Below are 25,819 nucleotides of genomic sequence, written 5' to 3'. Positions count from 1 at the left end.
TTATCATCGTATGGTACAGCATAATTGTCTTTTGTAGTATTTTGTAGGCCTATGGTCAGTGACGACGCAAGCCTGAAATAAGTGGGGGGCTACAGATTTCGGAGTCAAATTCTCGGGGGGCTAACTAATGCCGACTAAAATGTACTTACTTCATACTTTTAGGGTATAATTTTACCGCTTTCATATGTTACAATCAGAACTCAAGATAAATCAATGAGATGTTGCATTTTGTTCCATCATATGCAAAAGTACTTTTTGGCACGAAACGTTTATGTCAAATAAAATGCAATAATTATATTCTTTCATTTCCTAAGCCATTATTGAGTGGAATAATATCAGAGTCTTATTATTCATGTGAAGGTAGTACAAAATACACAATAGAAATTACACTCATTACATTATCAACTCGCTGGATATTCGTATAAATACTCAGTGTGGTATTTAAGAAATTCCCAGTGGGGGAAATTCTACTGACTGTCTAAAGTCGTTTTCACGTTCAGAAGACACAACGGCGCTTATGGAGAAACCGCACAGTGTTGCCACTACAGCGCTAGCTCATGTCGCCGGGAAATGATGACCTTCCTTCACAATGAAGGTGTTACATATTTTGTATATATAATGATAATTATATGTAATTATTAATATTAATATTATACTGTGAACGTTACAGTTACCCTTTTTACTATGATCCATTGCGATCACTACACACGCGAGTGTAATGCACGAATATGACACTTCAGAAATCACTTAAAAAAGTAAAAATCACTGAGAGCTCACACAACTGAAAACACTTTTTCGAGAGAGGGAAAAAGTCTAAACAGACCAAAGCAGATCTCTCACTCAAGTAAGGGGAATCTGGCACATGGGTTACATTCAAGTTGCAACCCAAACAAACAAAAGAGTTATGGCCCACATGAACTGATAAGACGTGAATGACTCAAGCAAGGCATGTCATATTTCTATCTTGAAGCCCCATATTTTGTCACGTGTTTGAAAGCCTTTCAAAGGTTAATATGGTGTCTATGAATTTATGTGTACGTTGGAAACTGAAAGGTGATCTTCATTTCAGTATTAATGTCGACAGTAATGTAAACAAAACAACGTGCATTTGCACTAATGTTGCTCACAACAGCAGCATTGGAAATAATTGTCAATTATTAAATTTAAGTAATTTCAATTCTATTATAACAAACTGCATGAAGTTCATATTTTTACTGAATGGAAATAAAATAACAACTCGAAAACTTGGTGGCGATTAGCCGGAATGCTGCGGTGAGTCAGCTCAAGATGGCCAGACAACGTCTCCTTACTTCGCGCGCGGTTCCGGTTAAAAAGAAACTCCAAATGGATGGAAGTAATATTTCTGGGAACCTTTGAGTGGTTATAAAAAATAATTTCATTATTTTCTCCACAACTTTGTCGCTGGAAGTTTTTACTTGGAATTACAGAACAAAAAATGGCCAGCGACGACATTTTCTACTGCACGAATATAAAAAATCTCCACATACTTTATTTGAATATTTTTAATGCAAATATGCTTTAAAGTATTGATAAATTCTGATTACCACCGTCACCTATGACAATTAAAAAACAGTGTCAATTTTTTTAATAATGAATGCTTCAATTTTACGGCATGTTTCAACGTTAGGAATGAAAACAATGTAAAAATTGTGTTTTCACAGAAAATTTGCGTTTTTAATTTATTTAAAATTATGTAAGCAAGTTACCAGTTTTGTGTTCACCATCGTATTCTCTACAAAATTTCCTGCAAAACTGCAGGTACCGATTTTACTTAAGCTAAATTTGTAAATCCAGAAATTTCACAACAGCGCGCTCGTATTTCGCATAAGAAAAGCATTGCCCATAAGAGCCCATTGTGTCTTCTGAACGTGAAAACGACTTTAGGGGCCATATAACATGGATAACATTTATCAAGCAGAGGGGGGCTCAAGTACCCAGAGAGGGTGAAATCCACCCATACCCCCTACAAATAGCACCCTGTAAATACTACACATAACACTATTTCTATGTAAACAGTGTGACTAACTTGTTGCTAAAATGAGAAAATGAGCCACAGCAAGAAAGTACAATAAGGTATGTCTGTTTTTATGAGCAGCCACAACCTTTTTTAAATCCGAAGATTTTGCAAACTCTTCAAAGGACAGAACAGATACCTGTAGAGCACTAACCTCTCGTCACCAATTAGATTTCGAAGGTTTGTCGCAAACAACCGTTGATGGGGATATGAACATTTCAATAACACAAAGCTTATAAAGTTCCTAAAAGGAAATTTTGAATGTTTCAATCATTGCAAGCAGCTGCTGGAGGTCTTTATTTTGGCGTACATTCTGCCTCATAATGTGCCATGACTCTAAACTGTCTAAATCACAACAGTAGGGAGCGTATAAAGATTGTAGATTTTCATGCTTCAGAAAAGTGGCACTAACTTAATAAAGTAGGCATCAAATAAGCGAAAACACCCTTGAATAGAAACTTTATTAATTATACCATTTTCTTTTCCATGATGAAATATCTTACTTTTCTTGTTCAACGACTGGAATTCAGAAGTTAGGGCTAGAAATGGGGAGGATGTGAGAAATATCGTCCACTTAGGACGTGCCACTCTGAAGGAACAAAAATATTTTCACTACACATCCACCTCCACTACGAGACAAACATATAGACATAAAATCAATGCATATATGTAATTGCAACTCTTGCACTGGGCATTTTGGTTAGAGAAGTGACTGCTGAAGATTATAATTTTATTTCAGAATATAATTATGCTGTGAATATTGATCAGAATTGGATCAGTAGTTTTATGAGATGTGCTTCAAAGATTGATTCTTCTGCACGGAATCAAATTTGGCCACTTTGAAGGTAAGAAATTATTTTCTGACATCACAAATAATAATTAATTAGCCTGCGAAGAATGAAATTTGCCCAAGCGTGCTGATTTTTGCATCGTATTCAAAAATGTTTAGTTCTACTATATACACAGAAGCTAATTGGGACGAGACCTACAGCTTATAGTGGAATCCTTGCCACTTAATGATATGTGCCTCCGCCGGGGATCGAATTCGGAACCCCTTAATTTCAAGGCAGCAGTATTGCTGCTAGATAACCAGGGCGGGGAGGTGCAATTTTAATATTTCCAATTCTTAACATTTAAGAATTAGTTACTTTGTGTTCTCTTTGATTTCTTAACGTCCTATTTATCCCTCTTGAATATTTGCAACGATAAGGATAGATATAACGATGAAAACAATGAGAGAACATCGATAAAATCATACCATTGTCGGTACTCGAATGAGGAACTAACAAACAGAAAAGAACATTGACGGCTTTTAGATGTTGAACGTTGTCCTACTTAAAAAACAAAACGAAAAAAAAAAATTTACACATCTTTTAGATTCATTCAGAAATATAGCAATACGATTTGTGGAGCCTTATAATGTACACATTTAGCTACATATGCCAACAATTAAAGAACAATCTCACAGCCACTGAATACGTCGTCCACCTACGAGGCAGGTAATAGATTTCGTAGCAAGTTTGGCTGGTACTCATGATTGGCCCATTACGTAGTATCAAATGGTAGCCACTGCTCTCCAGGCATATCTGCATATACCCCACTTCCTTTGATTTTAGAACACATCGTTATTTTTGTTGTATTCAATGTGGGATCCCTACTTGCATAACATATATATTTTTAAAACCTATTTTCTCATTATTCTTTGAAGAGACTTCGTATCATCATTTTAAACTGTTATTGTTTTAACTGTCTCGTAGCCATACATGGTAACTATGTAACCAACACCAACCTCTAAATAAATACTAAAAGCCGGCCCCCTTGGCGGAGTGGTTTTTAAATCGCGCTGCGACGCCAGGGGTCCTGGGTTCGAATCCCGGCCTGAGCATGGATCTTTCTGAGCGTCCATTAATCAATCATATCATCCCTATCTTCGCAAATTAGCCAAAAGTGGCACAAAACGCGAAGTAAAGCAGATCAATCAATCAATCGAAATACTAAAACACCTACAGAAACATGAGTCATTGTCTGCTTAATACGAAGATTGATTGATTGATTGAGATGTTGTTTTAAGTCCACTTTATGTACAGTATGGCTAATCGGGACTGGACCTACAGTTTAAAGTGGGATCCGAACCACTATGTGCCTCCACCGGGTAGCGAACCCGGGACCATTTAATACGAAGAAAACATACGATAATATTAAGTTATCGGATAGGGCATAGTGTCATAGTGTATAATAATAATAATAATAATAATAATAAATATCATGCGCTTACGCACTTAGACCGTGTCCGAAAGGTGGAAGACCATACTTGAAGCAAGCATCCTCCGAGTATGGTCTTGGAGTGCGGTCTTCAAGTCGTGGACTGGAAATGAAAGTCTTTTAAATTGCACTCCGACTGCAGCGCCAAATACGATCAGTAGATGCAACTGAGGACTCGTTGTTTTCCCGGCGTTTTAAACACTTGTTTTTCACCATAGAAATCACATAGTATTTTCAAATGTTCTTATACCGCGTTTGGTAGAACCTGTCCCGCTTCCCGCGCTAGGGAGCGCTCAACAGTTTCCGTGCTGGGGAAAGTCAAAGCCAGGCAGCCAATTAAAATACGCAACGTCGCAACAGCGTCTACGTAAGCGCCTCTCTTCTGGCTTTCATTCGCTCCTCGCTGCCCAGCAGACGATTTTTTCCTCGTTTCTCATTGACACCGAAACTGTTGAGCGCTCCCTAGCGCGGGAAGCGGGACAGGTTCTACCAAACGCGGTATATACATTTCCACACATTAGAAAAACTTCAACCAACAACTTGCTGGCCTAAACCTATAATGCTGGCTTTTTACCGCCTTGATTTCAAACAAATGAACAACGAGTGCGGACATCACGTGACCAAGTCTGCAAAGATCCGTACTCCGAGCTATGGTTTGATTGATTGATTGAGCTTGTGTTTTAAGTCCACTTTATTCACTTTTAGTCTAATCAGTACTGGACGTACAGTTTAAAGTGGGATCCGAACCACTATGTGCCTCCCCCGGGTATCGAACCCGGGACACCTTGATTACAAGGTGACGACGCTACCACTGCGACATCGGGGAGGCCTCCGAGCTATGGTATCGATTGCTTGTGTACTTGGCGCTTTCGAACCCATTAGGTGACGTCACTTTCGTGAAGACCATACTCCAAGTCTGTACTTCGTACCTTTCGGAAGCAGCCTTAATACATTTTTCTTCTTAATTTGGGGAGTTTCTCCGAGCCCTAAGCCCACCGTTGAATTACACATACTCGCAATCAGGAAAGACATGAAGCGTAGTGCAAAAATCGAAATTTTTGTATTATCGATCCATGGCAGCTAGAGACGACCCAAATGACGTCAAGTTTAGTGCTCTTTATGCATAAACATACTATATTTAGCCCGTTTGTGGTACCCTGCCTTTGCGCAGGTTCAGGAAAATGTAATTTTCGGAAACTTATGACTTGCTACATGATCTTAAAGGTTTACTAAATACAATTTTATTATCGATTTGCAAGGCAAATTCTTATCTTCGTCGAAAATAACGATTGAATAGCCATCCTATCGCTCTCCAATGTAAAGCTTAGGGAACCAAATTACGAACGAAATTCTTTAGGGACACCACAGGGATGGCGCCGCCGCCGGAAAAGTGTAGCAATGAACAGCTCCATTGCTACACCTTCGTTATTTTTGCCAGTTATTGTGTTCAAATAGTGGAGATTCAAAAGCTTTCACTCCCATCTTCCACAGACTAGCACAAATACCACAGATAAGGGTATTATATTAATACCCTCATCTGTGCAACCATCGAACTCAATACGTGTCCCTCTTTCACTTATTCATTCTTTTTCTGAATATTTCTGTTTATGCGTGTCATTAATCATTTCCAGCAATTCTCGTGCTAAATACTATTTCCAAAGAGCTTCTTATGTTTCCTATTCCTGTGTACTGTAATACAATGCGAATTCATAATACATCATTTATGTAGTTTTGTAAATTTCAAAGCTAATCGGAACAAGACCAGAGTGGCGAGGCTCTATTCGAAGGAAAAAAAAAAACTTACAAGAAATGGAGAAGTTCAAAATGAAAAATTGTTATTGCTGCAAACAATTGTCAAAGTTACGAAAAGGTAAAAGTCATTGCATTTAATGTATTAGACCCATTATTGTCGCGGGTGTATAAAACCACTGATATTGGTACCCATGCTTCAAACTGCCTTCCTGGCTGACATTAACTGTAACTCAGTCTCCAAGAATATCTTCAAAAACATAGCCTGGGCAATCTTTTATTGTCGCTCTAGTTAATTCCGAGACAGTTATTATAGAACTTCGCCAAATATAAACTTTTCTTGAAAGTTTAACAAATGGCAAACAATGTCGATATCAACATTGCCAGAGCTCTTGACTTGAGATATATCTACAAAAAATCAAGTGAAACCATACGATAGTCACCCAAGCCCAGGTGGAGACCCAAGCCCAGGTGGAGGCTCAAACCAGAAAATTCGGTGGTGATGTCATGAGATGAGTCCAGAACTCAATGAAGTCGTCACCGAAGCGACAAGACAGAGTTTTGAGAATACAGAGGGAATTATTTCTCCGATATGATCTCATAATTTGAACTTAAATGTTTTTTGCCGGCTTAGACGAACACATATATTGTCCATTAATTCCACGATGGAATTGTCAAATATGACAATTATGTTAGTTATCCATTTGTGCTTTAAATTATTATATATTTCTTTCCTTCATTTTTCATTTCAATTTTTCACTTCACGGTTAACTAGCAACTGAGAAAAACTACTGGGAACCAGCACGAGTGCAAGCACGTGTGGCGTTCTGAGTGATAGGGGAAACACAGGGAGGATGTCGAAGCGAAGATGAGATGCTTCAAGTACTGGGTGAAGCTGGAACAAGGGGCTGGAGACTCACTGAAAGAACAGTGTCTGCGAGTTCAGATTGAGGAAGGGTTCGCAGGCCACTGGGCAAGAGGCATTACAGACGACCTCTACAGAATGGGTCTGGGGGAACTGTGGGAAGAAGTGAGGGGCGGGAGGTGCGAGACTGGGATGCTGTAAATTATACGGGAGAGGTTGGTGGACAGCAGCAGGCAAGACATCATGGCCGAATGTAGGGAGAAGGTAACGATCGCCGCCGCACAAACGCCAGGGGTGTGAGTGGAATGGGGTAGGAAACTATACATTAATACGTGTACGTACCAGCAAAGAAGTGGACTCGCCTGGTTCCTGCCAGGGAGATGGAGGCAACACAAACTCAAGGGGCCGGACAGTCTTGCCATCTGCGCGTTGTGTGGCGAAGAGGAGACGAGGGCTCACATCCTACGTGAGTGTGCTTGGTCGGCGCCCCTCAGACAACGCAAATGGGGGACAATGCAAGGGACAGCATTGAGCAGCCAATCCAGACAGTGTCTAGGGAGGAGAGGCGGAGATAGAACGGATGAGAACATCAAAGCCCTGTGTTTCTATTTACATGCAGTATGGAGGGAGCGCAGAAAAATGCTGCAAGGTGTAAGTGAAAGTGAAGGGTATGGAACAGTGGCTCAGGCATAGGCTGAGAGTGAAGTGCATAGTTGTGAAGGTAGTGATAGTCAGCAATTTCAAATATTAGAAGAGTGACATATTTCCATTACATGTACATATATATTTTTCTAAATGTTTCTGTTTATATAAATGTTTATGAATGTACCATCACTGGGATATAGATTGAAGGCCGTGTGTGTGTATATAACAATATTGTAGGATATGCACAGCCCATGGGCTTGTATCTTAAATGGCAATAAATATCATATCATATATCGTAACTGAGAAAAATGGCATTAAATATGTGAGGAAGCCTCGCAATCAAGTTCTTCCAGTCTCCATATCCTAAAACAAGGAACTAGCTCCAGGTCAGTTTAAATCAATGACTTATTCGAACCCGGGACCTCTGGCGTCGTCGTAGCGCTCTGTTCTAACCGCTCCACCATGGAAGTCAGAGCAAGCTATAAAGAAGTATCGACTTTTGACTATTGTTTGACCTCCCGCGAGAAAACAGAAGCATCACTCGAGATAATTTATGTCTCAATACTAGAGTAGTGGGTAGGTTATCAGCCCAGTAAATTTGGTACATTCCTCCTCAGTATTTATTTAATGTAAGTTCAAAGAAGCCGACAAGAAACTGAGGAAATAACTACGTCAAAGTCAAACTTATGAGCTATATTTATTAGAATATTCATACTGTGCTGAGAAACATACAAATATGGATTACTGGAAGAAATTTTTATTAAAAATTCTGCAGAGAATTTAAAACAATATACGCTAAAAGTCTAAAATAGGCTTTCAATAACATACTCGTATATATGGGAAGGCAAGTATGCACTAAAACTGGGGACTTGAGTTTAAGGAGGTTATAAATGCTGTCACTATTGCAGAAAATAAATGAATTACAGTTACAATTACTTTGCTCGAAAAGCAATGCTGTTATGTTTGCTTTTATTGTAAGCAACTCAATTACAGTTACTTTAAAAAGTATCTAGAAAAAATTTAACCGTTATTTAATTGTAGATAAGGTATAACTCGTAGAATATGTTGCATACATGAAGTGCAAACAAGTTGACCTTTTTAGTTAATGTGTGTGATCACTTACATTTACATATAACATTAATTTCTATTAAATTATGTAAACCTCATTTAAATATGAACTAGTAACTGAGTGGAACACGCGGACTTTTCACAATAATTACAAATTTTCTTACCTGAAGAAATCTTCCGTCTCTTACAAATCTTAAGTTATATTATATTTACTATTGTACTAAATCATAAGAACATGTATCATCTATCACAAACATAAGGAATATTATGCTCGTAATTGTATTTGATGATAAAGATAAACAAATAAACAAATAAATCTAAGACTGTTTATGATTCTAGAATTCTTTTCTAACCAATGACAGTTGGAAGTGTTGTGTGCTTCCTCTTGTAGAACTACCGTACATGTTAAAGTTTCCCAAAATGATATACTCTTTCTTGCATACTCTCTTATGGAAGTTGTCAGTTCTGTACAGCAATCATTATTTGTCACATTTAACCGTGACTTGAATATTGTTATCAAAATAGCCGATACTACGTATAACTGTAATAAGAACCGTGGATCAATGCAACGGTATCAAAAGATAGTAAAACGTTTCCGTTTGTTAAATTTTACATTAACGCGGAAAGAGATAATATGGGACTGTCAAGTGGAACATCAAATAATTCATTTAATATTTTATTATACGTTGTAGAGACGAACGGAAAGTGTTTTGAATGTGACATACCATACATACATAATTGATTTTATACACTTCTCCTTGCAAGTGTTAGTCGATTGAATACTATTAATTAGAAAATTTTGCAACATTTTGTCTACGTATTCTAAATACTAAGGCTAATACCATACTGAAGAATCTATTTCTAGAAGTAATATAAGAATACGTAGCACACTAACCGAGGGAAGTATATATGGATGAATGGATCGATATATTGAACAGAATATTAAACAGGGTCAAGTTGATGGTAAGGAACAACTTGAATGGACCAAAGAAGAAGATAAACTGTGTAGAGAATAGGAGAGGACAGCTGCTGCTAGAAAGCGAAGACAAGGCATCCAGATGGAAATAATAATTATTATAATGCTTATAGGAGCTATATGGAAGTGGCATCTATCACCTCGCTAGAAGCATTGGTTGGTTGATTTGGTGTTTTAAGTCCACATTATGCACAGTAAGGTTAATCGGGACTGGGCCTATAGTTTAAAGTGGAGTCCAAACCACTATGTGCCTCCACCGGGTATCGAACTCGGGACCCCTTGATTACAAGGCAACGACGCTACCACTGCGCCATCGGGGAGGCACTAGAAGCATTTGTAAATGAAAGTGTAGAGGAAGATCAGGAAGAAGACAGTTCATGAGGACAGAATTCGATAAACCTTTGACACTGTTGCGTAAGGGAAAGGCTTCACGACTGGACGACTATCCAGCATAAATACTTAGGTAATCCGAGACAGAATCACAAAAGACCTATATAAAATATGCAATATGTACGAAACTGAAGATGTGCCTAATACTATAAAAATGATAATGCCCAAAAGTCAAGGGATAACGGATGTGAGGATCATCGTAATAGCAGTCTGAGATCCCATGATTCAAAAATACTGACAAGGCGTGCAAATGGAAGAGTGCAACGAGAAGCAGAAGACATGCTTTCAGAAGAAGTTTGGATATAGAAGGAAGAGAGGCTGTGCTGGCACTATACCACTCTTTGATTGAAAACGAGACGGGGATGAATGAGAAGACTTTTATAACCTTCCCAGGTCTTGAAAAAGCGCTTGACATCGCAGATTAGAGCATAATGTTCTGAATTTTTTTAAAAAAAGCAGCCATCAACTTTAAAGACAGAATAAATAATTTACAGAATTATTTGTATATTGAAATCGGAAAGACATAATCAAAGTAGATGAATGGATTTTTAATTTTACTTAGCTTTTCTGCCACTTTTAGCTGATCGTGAAGATTAGGATGAGTGATGATATGATGAAATTGATGAAGGGACATTCACAAGGAACACTCATACCCAGGCCAGGATTCGAGCCCGAGACCCCTAGCGTCGTAGCGCGCTGTGATAACCAATCCGCCACGGAGGTCGGCCCCCTGGATGAATGGAAAGAGAACTATAGAAAGGTGTCGAGATAAGGATGCTTTTTCTATCACCACTGATTTTTAATTTTGCATCGAGAAAACAATGAATGAAGTAAAAGAGCAAATGAATGTTGGAGTTCAAGTCCAAGGAAATGAAATTCGTATGATTCGATTTGCAGATTGCATAAGTGAGGATAAAGAACATTTTAACAAAATAAATGAAATGGAAGAAGTCCACCAGAGTGGTTGTAAAATAAAAATAAATGTGAAGTAAACAAAGTAAATGGTACATAGTAGAAAACCTCAGCCCTTAAGAACAAACATAATGATAGAGCTCAATGGAATCGATGAAGTGGAGGAAGTCTGCCATCTCAAGAGTATAGTAACTAGTGTTGGGCGATATCGTCCACACGATATATCGCGATATTGAAAAAATATCGTCCAGGCGATATCAACTAGACGATATATCGTCACGATATTTTGGTGATATATATCGTGTCAGCTATATATCGTCACGATGTTTGGCGATATATATCGTGGAGACAATATATCGCCGATATCACGATACGATACCTTCTTACACTTCAAGGTGGTTACACGTATCATCTGTGACGATATTTTTGACGATATATCGCGATATCAAAATTTCCGATATCGTTTATCCGTAATAGTAACTATAGGTCTTGTCTACTCTTACGGCGGGCGCTCTATATGCTGGAAAGGAAAGTGGGGAGCGGGGAATACGTAGGAGACCAACCAGACAAAAGCGGTGGCGCCGAGAATTACGACGTGGCAAGAAGAAGTACAGTACTACGCGCTCCTCGTGCTACATAGGCTGCTGCGTTTCTCATCGCGCTGGATTGGTCGCTTTCCCGCTCTCCACTTCCCTTGCCTTAGGCCGCCCGCCGTGAGACTGGACAAGAGCAATGATGATAGGAGATGCAGGAAAGAGACGAGAAGTGCGATAGCACAGGCAAAGAAGTAACATGTTAACCTCCAAGAACATAGATTTGGCCATAAGAATGGGCGCCGAGACCTGAGGAGACGGGGGAGGGGAGAATTCTGTGCGAATGGGGGGGGGCGCAGGAGGATATTAAACCCCCAACCAGGAAAGTTCACGTAAAGCAGCACCGTGCTCCTTCCCACCATGTTAAACATGGAAGCTTGCTATGAATCTGCTGTGTGGGTTTGCATATACAGAATAAAATCTCGTTCTTTCGAGTGCTTGTAGCGTCGGAACAAACAAGATGTAAATAATAGTTATTAATAAAAGTTGTTTGGACTTTGTGCCTTTTTCTTCATTATATATAAAAAATAGATCTTGAAAATTACTATGCAACTTATGTAACTTTATACATTGTATATTTGATTATTTGTGTAAAAATTTAAAAACCGGACAAAAATTAGACCCCTCCAGGCGAACACGGAATGGTTATGTTCGCACTGCCAGTAGCCACTATGCGTGGCACTCGCTGCAGCTATATGTAGAAATCGGAAAGCGAATCGTGAGGTAGTTGGCCCATAGTATCTGTGACAGTCGTGGTTCCTGACAAGCGTGTTTCCTGTGTGTAGGATGGGTCAGAAGAAAGACGGTAGTGAGTGGCAAAAACGGGTCATTGCATTTGGGCAGTCAAAAGGACACAGCGTACAGGAAGTGGCGGAATTTGCTGGTGTGTCACACAGTACAGTGAAACGTATTTATAGGCAGTGGAAGCAAAAGCAGTCCACAGGAAACCGGCGTGCGTACAGTGGTAGAAAGAAAGTTCTCACAAACTGAGACCGCCGACGAGTGTCACGTCTTGTGTCAACCAACCGTTTTGCAAAGAGGCAACAATAGCTGCAACTCGTCAATGACACGCCACATACCCCAATTTCAGAATGTACACTGCGAAGGGAACTTCACACCATGGACATCTGAAGTAGAGCACCCAGGAACACAACTGTTCACAACTGCACAAAAGAGCACGCCTTCAATGGGCTAAACACCGCAAAACCTGGACAGTAGATGACTGGAAACGTGTCATCTGGTCTGATGAGTCCCGTTTCTGCCTCTACACTGATTATGACCGCTGTAGAGTGCACCGCCGACCATATGAAGCATTTCATGTGAACTATATACAAGGTGTGGTACAAGCAGGTGGTGGGTCGGTGATGTTCTGTGGGTGCTTCACATGTACAGAATTGGGTGCTTTGGTTGAAGTCACTATTCACTTAAACCTGCACGGCTACTACATTCGACTTCTTGACGAACAGGTGTTTGTCCAACGTCTCACCGATATAATCCCACTGTGGACACAACAATTTTTCAGAATGACAACTGTCGCGTGCATTGAGCCAAAACTATCATTGCATTGTACGACGAGCATGCGGAGGAGCTCTTCCATCTTCCATGGCCAGCAAAGTCCCCATATCACAATCCTATTGAGAATATATGTAACCACTTGGAACAACGGGTCAAGCAGAGAAATAGACATCCACGGAACCTAGCCTAACTTCGTGACCAGTTGATGACTGATAGTATAGTACATTTAGACCTAAATTTGGCTCGAAACGGAAATAATTATTAGAAAGCTAATTCCTTCTGAAATACGTTCATTAGGTCCCTCTGTACTTCCCAGAAAAATCCCAAAAAATCCTGCATGGAAAACACCCTTAAATTTTGAATAAACGGCCGCCATCTTGCATTTTTCAAAAAATGCGATAACTTAGTAACGGACAACCATCGGGAGGTGCTGTTTTGCTCTAAAACGCATGGTTTGTGTAGTATAATCGATTAAAATAAGTCTTTTCTAAAGAAAGTCCAGTTTACGGTGAAAATTTAATGAAATCAATAAGAATTTTGACAAAATAACTGAATGTTCAGAAAAAAAAACGGCATTACCATTATTATTAATAGTTTTTTTTTCTTTTCAGGTGTTAGTGATCGTATGCGCTTGTTGGAAAGCTGAATAGAAGATGGTGGAGAAGTGCATTTTCTGCGGTGAAGGCGGGTTGGTGGACATTGACAGTGTCAATGTGACAAGAGGGTTAGAGACTTGGAGGAATCTCAGTATCAAGAGAAAAGATGGGATTGGGGAAAACATTGAGGGCGTTAGTCATGTGCGAGTGCATGTACAGTTCAGAAAACGTTATATCAGACATGGAAATTACGTTCCAGTGTCTCTACCTGTAGGAACAAATGCAACAAAACCCCTCCTCAGAAGTGACCTACATCCCATCGACTTTAAAACGTGTTGTCTTTATTGCGGGGAGACGGTTGATAACGAAGCTTGCAACAAGCTCCCACATCGCCATCCACAAATATGGCAAGTGGAAACTTTACAAAAAATGTCAAGTATTCGGAGTATGTGCGCAAATAGGTGCGACAAGTGGGGGAAAATAGTTCTAAATCGCATTAATAGCGTATGTGACCTGATTGCAGCCGAAGCGCAATATCATAAAAACTGTGATGCAAGATTTTCAATCGTTGGTTTAAGTATGCCAGGCGAGCCATCTGAAAATGTGGTCGGAAGACCTGTTGATGAGTCCAAGTTAGAGGCTTTCAATAAATTATGCAACTCCTGGATGACAACGATGACTGCCAGTACCTGCTGTCTGACCTTATGGCAGTGGCGTGGCGTGACTTTTAAAAAGTGTTACCGGCTATCAATCAGTCCGACAATTATGCCTGCTAGACGTTATTACACCCCCCCCCCCTTTTCGGTAAAGAAAACATGTCGTCGAGCTAGATTTTTGTTCATTTCGTTCTTGTTTTGCAATCAGCACAGTGATTTAGCCACAAACACTCCTAGAAAGAACTACCACTCATGAGACAGTTACCACGAAAATCCAATGAATAGTGGTAGACCTTCGTCAATTCTTCATCTGTCTCCGTTTCTTTGCAATGAGCTGCGAAAGGGAAGAAGAAGAACCACACTTTTCTCGGGCCAGTTTGACGTTTATGTGGTGAGCACTGAGCAGACGACAGAACTCCGCTCCTTTGTGGAAAGGAAGCCCAGCTGTATACGTACTACTGTTGCCAACTTAGTATTTTGGAGCAAGGTTTGTCCAAATCACGAATCACACCAAGGAACTATATTTTCGTCTATTACCTAACTGGTCTCAGTTGTAGTTCAATCCAGCCTTGGCTTTGAGGTCTATCTCTAGTTGCTTCACAGAAATTGTATTCCTATTTTAGGATGGATTTAGCTCTTTTCTGCCAATCCGATGTGACAACACTCGCTGCCCCGGTAGGTCTGACCGGCAACAGGGCCCCTTAACAGGCATATGAATAACCCCATAAAGTCCTTCCCCCCTCTTTCCTTGCATTGGCGCCCTCTTCTCACTTGTTGCCTCTTCAGGGTAGCGGAACGGCCTCCCTCTTCGCTTCTGTCGGCTGCAGAAAAAATGTCCTAGGCAATATCTACTCGACGGGAACGGTGTTCATTAACGTATTTAACAATGTTGTCATTTTATTGAAACAACTTTTTAATTCTTTACATTTTGCTGTTACCTGCGGTAACACCGGCTACATACACGCCACGCCTCTGCCTTATGGAGATGCTCTTAAAGTTCAGTACCGACAGTGACAAGTTATACAGTGAAAAGCGTCTGCGGGAGCTTTTATCAGCACGCTAAGGCAATACTGTTCTTATGTCATCCAGCAAGAAATGTTTCGGGACTGTTGTTTCTTTTAGGCCCGTTGCATCGACGATTTTAACGGACAAGTGGTACAGCGACAGAAAAAAAGACGCTGTGAAAGAAAAGAAGAGGATTATAGACGCGGCTATTACCATCATGGCCGTAGGCAGGAAACATTTTCGGGGGGGGTTCATTCATAATTGTTCCCATGGGCGTCGCCAGAAATTTGAATAATAGAAATAATAACAATAAATATACAATAATAATTATTATTATTGTTATTAACATTGTTATATCCTTGAGGGGGTTTACTCAATCCAGCAGATGAGTGAATATCCAGCACAAGGTCTCTCTTTTGTTTTCTTCCTTTACGTTTCATATAGTGTGTACTGAAATGCAGAATTATTATACTTTGTAATTAAAGTTTAGATACTTTCAAGAAAAAGCTGTAAAAGTTAGATGGAAATTTTAGTCATAAAGTTTTTGTTGTTTGAACTTAAAACTCAATTTTTGGAATTTTGAAGAGTGTGGAACCAGTTACATTTTTTTAAACTTTGCCTGGTGCATGGATTGTAACCTCAATCGCTAACGTAACGTGTTACGAAACTGGAGATTCTAGGTTTGAACTCCTATCAAGGAGGATTTACGACTTTTACGGATAGGGAATTTTGGGACAGTCATAAGGGAATTTTCAGTCTATATTCATTGTGACGGTATAGTACCGCAGGAACAACACTGGAAAGAGGACAGCAGAAGTGAAAATGGAGAGGTTGCAGGTGGGCTGCGATTCCGAGAATAAATTCCGTTTCATTCAACTTTCAGAATTCCAATTGTATGATAATTCTAGCTCGATCGTTTCAACATTGTCTCCTTGTATTTTTGTGATGCTTCGAAAAAAAATTGAAAATTAGTTACAGATTTTGGTTTCTGAACTTCCATTAATCCAACATGTCAGAAGTTTCGGGGGGGGTTTGAACCCTAGAAACCCCCCCTCTAAATACGGCCATGATTACCATCATCCAAGAAGAGATAAGATCTAAAGTTTATGATTGCTCGACATATCCAACCTACGAAGAAATATCGAAAGGTGAAGAAAATCAATTAGGTGAGATGCTCACTCATCTGCTTTCTGATCTAATGAAACCAGTAAAAGGTCCACCTTGCAACCAGAAGGTGTTGAGTGTTGCGCACTCTATCATATCTTCGGTGCGTCCACGTTCATTTGTGTCAGCTGTGCAGGTTGGAATTGAAGTGTTTATTCATAGGCGTTTCCGATCAAAACATGTAATTAACCTTCTGCATAATTTAAGCTGTTCTGTTTCTTACAGTGAAATCTGCAAGTATGAAACTTCCGTGACAATGATCACTTCAAGTGAAGTTCAGAAACATGGATTTGTGCAGTTTGTCTTCGATAATGCTGATCATAACACTCGAACTGTGGATGGACATGGAACCTTTCATGTGATGGGAGGAGTGCAGTGTGAGATGCCTTCTTCAGCTGTTCAGACGAGTTCTCGCGTTCCACGACCGAAGATTATACCAACGGCAACTGTTGTTGGAAAGTTTGGCTTCATTCCAATCGTCACTCACGACCGGCCCAGGCAGGTCCCAAGTCAGCTGAAGAACCTCATACGGGATGGAGTGGTTTCATGGAAATTGCCACAGGAAAAAGATCCTACGAAAAGTCAGCAGTGATACCCTAGCCCTTCATCAATCTTCAACCTTCTAACCCCACCTCAATTAACACCTGTCTTCGTTTCGCGGTAGAAGAATGCAGGAAGCGACAACAAAGGCGTATTGTGACATTTGATCATCCACTTTTCATTAAAGCCATGGATATAGTCTATCAGGCAGACGAAACTGATGAGCTGTCCAAGGTAATCGTGAGATTAGGTGGATTTCATCTGCTTATGAGTTACATGGGTGCGGTGGGCAAAATCATGGGTGGCAGTGGTATGGAAGAAATGTGGGGTGAGGTATTTGCCAAGAACGCTGTTGTCCACATGGCTAATGGGCTTGCTTATGCAAGAGCATTACGAGCTCCTTCGCTGTCTCAGGCAGGTATCGCTCATTTGATTTTCAAGTGTTATGAGGAAGACGAACTTTTGATCAGCTCTGACGTCCAAACTCTCAGGGGAATTCACAGTGAGATGTTAAACTTGTCCTCCTCCGCAGAATCTTTCCTATACAAAGTCAAACATTTACTGAGTGCTGTATCTAGTGCGATGAAGACACTTGAAGAAAGAAGTCGTACTGCTAAATTATGGCTACAGTATTTCAAGCAAGTTTCTATAATGCATGACTTCGTGAGAGCGGAAAGAACAGGCGACTGGAACCTTCATCTCTTCTCCGTTCAACGCATGTTAGTTCACCTCCATGCAGCTGGCCATATTCATTACGCTAAATCAGCCCACCTCTACCTCCAGAATATGTCTAAACTTAAGACTACTTTGTCGGATCAAGAGTTTGAACGTTTTGTCAGTCAGGGTTATTTTACAGTTCGGCGATCGGATAAGTTTTGGTGCGGCGTTTGGACGGACATGACCATAGAGCAGGTCTTAATGCGATGTATGAAGGTTAGCGGTGGCTTGACACAAGGCCGAAATATGTCTGATACCGTTGTAGCGCATTGGATTTGCACCATGCCAGGAAGTCTCCAGGTGATGGAAGCAGTGGAAGCTTTCGCAGTAGTGACAGGTGAATCCTCCGACCAACACATTTCTTTATAAAGATCGTGGCAGACTCGAGATACCAGTGATTTGAGGAAATTTTTAGTTTGGCTGAATCAACATTCGCCTTTCAACAAATCCGAAGAGCTCATTTCCCTGTCTTCAGGAATTTTTGCCGATGATAGAGTTAATTGTGACTCAGCCGAGGAGCTAGGCGAAAATGCTGTCAAAGAAATCGTGGGAAAAATATTTGCAAATGCGACTTTGAAGAGGAAGGAGCAAGTGTTCACACTGGCTGCTATGGGAAAGACTATAACAATTGATAAGGATCCTGTAGTTGTCAACCCTAACCTACTGTTCCACCGCATCGCGTGCGTTGTAAGAAGTGCGGACGACCTTGAAGACTGTCTACAGTATGAATTGTCACCTTACCTCCAGTCTTTGTTCGGCGACGTTGGTCTTCGCGCGGGAACAAAATCGAGCATTATTAAAGTCATCGACAAGATATGCACGATTAGGAATCAATTGCCGGAAAACCCAAGCTATGTTCTCGACGGTGGGGATCTTTTGCAAAGAGTACATTGGCCCCGTCCAGCAACGTATGGTGATGTGTGCAATGCCTACTTAGATTAAGTCAACCGAAATTACGGAACAAATGTCATCGTAGTATTTGACGGATATGAACCAAGTACGAAAGATGCAGTGCATATGCGACGAGCTGTAGGGAAATCAGCTGCGAGGGTTGGTGTAACTCCATCCAACCCCGTGACAATTGCACAAGAGAATTTCTTGTCAAACGTTGAGAATAAAAGAAGTTTTTGAAACTCCTTAGCACATAATTCCAGAAAGCAAAGTTCCCAGTTTTCCAGGCCGCTAGTGACGTGGATGTTTTGGTTGTTGAAACGGCGAAAAAAGAAGCGGAGTCAGAACGATCAGCTGTTGTAGTTGGCGCGGACTCAGAGCTACTTGTACTCATTGCTGCCTTGACACAACCCCAAGTTGCCGTGTACGTACATGTTAGTCCCAGAAAATTCTACAACCGCTAGAAAAGTTTACTGCAGCAGAGAATTACACGAAGGCCTTGGTAACATGACGAAACACCTACTTTTCCTACACGCTTTTATGGGATGCGACACCACCTCTGCTTTGTACAGAAGAGGTCCAATTTCAGGCTTCAACAAGCTGAAAAAAACCGTGAACTACAGAAAGTTGTGGAAATATTTAACAACCCAAACGCGTCGCAGGATTGTGTTGAAGCTGCAGGAGAGCAATTCTTCGTCCATTTGTACGGAGGTAAACGTTCAGAGGGACTTGACAAAACCAGATACAAAAAATATGTCCAGACCGTTGGTAAAAACCTCCAAACTACGTTATGGATCTTGCGAGCCTTGCTCCTACTTCAGCTGCCGCCCGCCAGCATAGTCTGAGAGTATATAACTAAGTCCAGGCGTGGAAAGGTAACGTCTTTTCAGTTAAAGATTGGGGCTGGACCATCGAACAGGGACACCATAAGCCTGTCACATCCACTTTACCCCCGGCGCCAGACAACCTGCTGCATCTCGTGCGTTGTGGGTGCAAAGGAGACTGCTCCCGAAATTGTGAGTGCAAGCGAAGTGGGCTGACATGCACCACTATGTGCAGCGAATGTGCGGGAGAGTCCTGCTTCAATCGGAATATTCTGGATTCCGAGGATGAAGACGATATCGAAGGCAACTGCGATACCGAGGATCATGTCGAAGCCAAACGTACCAGCGCCTCCACCAGAGAAGATTATGCAAAACGAAGAATGAAGATAATTTTTTTTTTTTACAATAATAGAATAATACTTTGAATTGATTAGTATGCATACTGTGAAGTAAAGATATGTAATAAGTCATTAGTAATGCATTGTGTGTGGAGGGGGGGGGCGGGGGGGTGATAAGGTATGCATTATATGATGTGTAAGTGCAGGTGTAATTATTAAGATTGATGTAGGATAATGTGGTTAAGTTCTTTAGTTTTTCCTTAAAACTATGATGGCAAATAATGTACTTTTACTTGTTTATTTCGTAAAAGAAGGTCGAAGGAAGGAGTTTCTGGCAGTTTTTGCAGTAGCAATTACTATATTATTAATAGACCGAAACTTAAACAAACACGTAACTTCATAAATAATTTCTTATATCATAACCTTATCAAATGCCAGTGGAGATCAGTCGTTCAATGCTCTAGAAAGAATTAAAACTACCGTCAGATATTCAGCGTCGGAAAGCAGACTTTCTAGTTTGCTATTCTTCACAGTGAATTCTGATATGCTGCAAGAAATTGACTTTGATTCCCTCAGTCATTAGTTTACTGCCATGAAAGCAAGAAGGAAACAGTTTTACGTGAGTGTTCTCTTGTTAAATCTAAGTGTATTGTTTTATCGAACATTAATGAATAATATTTAATCGTATGTCTTTTATTCTATTAACATATGTTATTAATGTTATGATATTCATACAAAGTATGCAGTTAGTGGAAGTGAAGTACCATGATAACTGTTAATAATAATAATAATAATAATTATTATTATTATTATTATGTCGGCAGGGCCCAAAACAAAGAATAGCTTAGGACCCCAAATTTTGTAAATCCCTCCCTGAGCATAAGACGACTTTTTAACTTTAGCGTGCAGAGTATGTTTTAAATTATACAAAAATTTAAGTTTCCCCATATACAATTTTTCACAATAAACTCGACTTGTGCCTCCCAATTTAAGTGTTTATCGAACACAATCCACAAGGTTTTGCTTGAATCCACTTTGCTTAGTGGTATACCGCAGAGTTGGAAGAGAAAACACGTTTTTATGAAGTTTTTTGAGGGTACCATGAGTTCCTATGGTCGTCATGAAGCAAGATTTTGTTGGATTCAAGTCAAGTGAGTTTCTACGTGACTAATTTGTTATAGCGTCAATCAAGATCGAATTGGAGTTCGATCATCTTATTGTAATATAGCTTTCTGTACTGCACAACACTGAATAAAGATTTGAGAGTCGTCAGCATACTGATGGTAAGTTGCAATATTGTAGAGCACAGTCGAAATCCGCTACGTAAATCATATATACGAGTAGTAGTGGACCTAAGGAGGGACACCTTGTTGAACAGCTAATAATTTAGAGTATGTAATTTCCGGTTCCCGATATTTGACACATTGCTTTGGGTCTACCTTGTTTCACAACACTTATGCAACCTTGTGTTCTGACGTCAGACGAGGAATGCCCTCGATGTTAGGTTAGGTCTGTTAGGTTTGGTTCTATTAGCATAAATACACTGTAAAAATTATTATTTATGCTAATAGAACTAAACGTAGCTATTTGCCTAAAATTAAAAAGCTTTCTCCCGTTGCGTCAGAACACAAGGTTGCTCAAGTGTTGTGCGATAAGTGAGACCCCGCCCCCATTGCTTTCTGTTGCCGAGATATGAGCGAAAGTTGAGGGGAAATATGTATAAAGAATGTGTCAGAGTGCCTTCATTTGGGCATTGTGTTGTTGGAACTCATGGTCATGTAACCGCCGACGATACAGGACGCGCCCAACCTCTCAACTCAAGCGCAGGGATTTTTTAAAATTATTTTAATCACAATATTTCACAATTTACAAGTTAAGTAATCATTGCCACAGAATACGTTAAATATTTTACTTGTACTGTCACACACTTTTTACATCTTTTGAGAAAATTTCCTTAATAATCGCCCCCTCACACTTCTGCACGAATTAATTTTCACGTAAGAATAGTACATAAAAATTCTAAAGTGTTCCCATGTTTCGACATTATGACAACATTCAACGTGTATCGGTTTATCACTTGTCACCTTAGCGAACTCTAAAGAAACTAGTATAAATCTTGGGTGGAAAAAATCCCTGTTCATGGGATTTTTCCCCACCTGTTCAAGCGCTGGCTCCGGCGCCCACCCAGCGTCGTATAAAGTGGGTACCTGGAGGAACGTCTAGGGGGGGTAAAGGCGGCCAGGGGCGTGGTGCTGATCACATTACCCCCACCTTCGGCCGTGATGAAGAAAGTGTGGGGCCCTAACTCCACACCCTCTATACGCCTTCGTGGCGTGGTGCAAAGCACAGGGGAGCACTTACTTTACTTCATGACAAATCAACCTATATGATAGCAAAAACTGACATTCATGACACACGGAAATTCACAAAACTTGCAAATCCATAATGCAAAGGCATCAAATGCGACAATAACACTGCGTGTGTGTCGTAGTTCGATATTTGTAACATATACAGCAGCAACTGCAAATTTCCCAGTAACGAACGTCTTTCAAAAAGTAAATTCAGGTGTGCTACTTGCCCTGGAACTCCAAGGAGGGAGCGATTTTGATAACACTACGTAACATATTTGTTTCTCTTGTCGTCTCACACGAATTTCAACTCTTACAAAATAAATTTAAAATATCGTCGGATTGGTATTTTATTTGTCAGTTGGAAAATACCAACCTCCCGACCTGGCCAGACTGATATTGTATAATACTGTCAAAGTAATTTTTAATTGTCTTGTTTTAGAAACTTTCTAAAGAAATGGAATAACAATAAAGAAACTCCATTACTTACTAATTTTCTTCTATGCTAGTATCATAATTATATAATATAAAATATTTCTGTCAATTCAATGCACGATTGAAAAAAAATTGAAATATATTTACCAGCGAGAGTATTATTTCTAAGAGTCTGTTTATTTTTTTGTATAAAATGAACATAATATATTTGCTGTATACAAAAGACGCATTATTATTTGTTGGGCTATTATACTTTTCCAACTCTAAAATGCGAATCATGCAAATGTTGGACTAAAGTATACTTCCAACATCATACAGTACATATAATTTTCAACAGTGGAGAGAATGTTGAATAATTAATATAGATTTTTGAAGTATTTAGAATGCGATATTTAAGTGACACTTGAATCTTTAGTGTTGAAAACTAATTACACGTACTCCATGCAGCCGCTTCGATACCCGAGCGCGTTGGGTGTCAGCACACAATTGCGCCACTTAGAGTTCGTGCTTCGGCGTAAACATGGTTCTGTCTCTTCATCAATGTCATGTAATCATCATTCGCCCTCGTAGCCACGATTAGACTAGACAAACAGGAAAGCGATGCATCACAATAAAATATAAAAAAAATACCATATTGGTTCATCTAAAGAGAAAGGAACTAAGGAGAGAAAATTTCCAGTTTGAGAGAGGGGAGTAAAAAGCAATTACAACAAGATTGATTGATTGATTGATTTAGTTTATTTTACTTCGAGTTTTGGGCCTCTTGGCTAATTTGCGAAGATGGGGATGAGGGATGAAATGATGAAATTGATGAATGGACCTTTACAAACAACCAAGACCGAGCGGGATTCGAACAACAAGCGAAATACATAACAAGTAAATTTACATTAAATGTAGAAAACACTTTCTTTTTAGACATAATCTAACAGGTCCGAAAACACAAAGGTCGTAACAGTACTAAAATTTTATCAAAAAATATGTCTAGAAACTCTAATTTCCATCAGCAAGTTTATCACACTGAGGAATTATATACAAATGCATATTTCTGTTGAAAATGCACATTTCGAAAATATTTGGTTTGCTATGAATTTGACAAAATTTAAGTAAATAAAACCATATTGATGCTCCATACTTTGACAATTTTGCCAAAAATGCATATTTTGTTTAATTTTGCAAATTTGTCAGAATTATTACTTATTTTACTTATTTTAGCCAAAGATGAGGTTTTCAAAGGCGTTTTCATGTAACGTTATTCTGTAGAAATTGATAATTTTACATATTGCGTATTTTTTGTTTCCCAGTTGTACCTTTTCTTTGAATTCTGTGGGATATCAGTTGAATTGCCTTCAGAATTGTTGTAAACGTCCAATTTAATTTTGCATATTTCATTGAATTTTTTAAGGTGTTTACGGCATACATGCATGCATATATGTTTAGTTTCTAATGATTCATGTAAATCCTCAGTCTACTTATTACATAATGATTACTTAACATTTGTAACATACGTTCATGCTAGTGGAAACTATTTATTTGATAATGAAGTTTCATATTTTCTGCTTAATAATCTTTCACAACAATATTTAATGTATTCTGAAAATCAATGAAAACATATAACAGCTTACTATATTGTTGTTAATCTCATATTACAGAAACACATGCTGTTGAAAATGTTATGAACTGCTAAAATTTTTATCTTCTTTGGCTGAAAAATTGTTTTGAACATGTACGTACAATTAAATGGATGCATTAAAAGGTTGATTTCGTTTCATTAAAAACAAGATTTCGGTATTATTGATATTCTAATTTATTTTCATTATTTTATGTAAGCAGTGCTGTTCGCCACTTGCAATTCTATACCATAATAGCCAGAAGGGACAATCTTAAATCTATTACTCACCTCAAGGACGTTAAGGGCTTTTCTACATGAACACTCTGTGGCTCCTACAAAATGAAACAAAACACATATTAGTAGAGCCTTAACTCTTGGAAATATTAAGCTAAAATTAAACATGTCAGCAAGTATCAGCTGGGGCGGTATGAGAGAATTTTTCCTTTCAAATCATTAAAAAAACTAACAGCAATATCACATAGAGATCACATAGTAGATACATGAGTACCTGGTGACAGCTCTGGGGGTAACGGCGATTCGGAGCGTGATCACCTCTACAAACGGCGGAGATTATGTATATTTGGTGTGTAGCCTCCACACATATGGGGGATATGCCTTCATGACATTGTATCTACATCAAGTAGCAACAGAGACAGTGGATGATATGTAGCAATGGAAAGTCCCTTAAAGTACTATATGTGCAGAATGTAAATGGTCGGTTGATGATGCTGTTGCAAGCGAAAATTCAAACATGAACAATTTTAAGACCATATCGTATGATGTGAATTGCACATTTCATTGCCACTTCAAGTTCTTGGATTGATTGATTTACTTTATTTTACTTCGCTTTTCTGCCACTTTTGGCTAATTGCGAAGATGGGATGAGTGATGATACGATGGAATGGATGAATGGACACTCACAAACATTCATGCCAAGACCGGGATTCGAACCCGGGACCCCTGGTTTTGTAGAGCGATGTGCTAACCCCTCCGCCACGGGCGGCGGCTCCAAGTTCTTGGAGAGTCACTTGTTGTCTTTCTTGGAGGTGATGCCTAACCGATGTGGGCCAGAAAAAGTTCCGTAGACACCAGATAATAATACTGTATATTAAAACAGTCTTAAAATGAAGAATATCTGAAAGTGAAAAGGCAGCTGACCTCCGTGGCGGAGTTGTTAGCACAGTGCGTTACGACATGGCATGGGTGTTCTCTCTGAGTGTCTATTCATCAATTCATCACTCATCGTCATCGTCGCGATTAGACAAAAGTTGTAGAAAGTCGACGCTAAATAAAACAAATATTTAGAAAAATCTAGCAGAGAAACCAAAGCATACAAAAGAAAATCAATCCATTCCACAATATATATTCGAAAGTGTTTTATATCTATCTGTTTCCATTTTAGTTGTTTTAAGTATATTTTCTGTCTCGTGAGTTAATCGCGACGATGCGGATGAACAGACGAAATGGATGAATGGGTCAATGACTTGACCAGGCTTAAAAGCTGGAAACCTTGGGTTCTCAGCTATTGACGCTGCACATTCCGCCAAGGACCCGGCTGGTATTTAGTTATCTATCATATTTATTTACATGTATATACGCAGTGTAGTACTAGAAAAGATTCACTGGGGGGATACCATTAACTTCCCTTGAAACACTCGCGATATTACATAAACTGTACATGTTGTT

At 39.5% G+C, this 25,819-nt stretch overlaps 1 protein-coding gene across 1 annotated transcript in view; it reads right to left on the bottom strand.

The window, feature by feature from the left end:
* The window catches only part of LOC145984474 (uncharacterized), a 224,808-nt gene that overhangs the window by 22,252 nt on the left and 176,737 nt on the right, over positions 1-25,819 (bottom strand). Inside the window, exon 3 of the mRNA XM_083118133.1 lies at positions 24,422-24,465. Within this exon, the coding sequence (XP_082974259.1) occupies positions 24,422-24,465 (44 nt within the window). The remainder of the gene's footprint in view (positions 1-24,421; positions 24,466-25,819) is intronic.

Source organism: Lepisma saccharinum, chromosome 2 (genome assembly GCF_977018435.1).
Source record: "Lepisma saccharinum chromosome 2, izLepSacc3.1, whole genome shotgun sequence".
NCBI lineage: Eukaryota > Metazoa > Arthropoda > Insecta > Zygentoma > Lepismatidae > Lepisma > Lepisma saccharinum.
The sequence above is the reverse complement of the archived record's forward strand: the minus strand, read 5'-3'. Positions and strand labels throughout refer to the sequence as shown.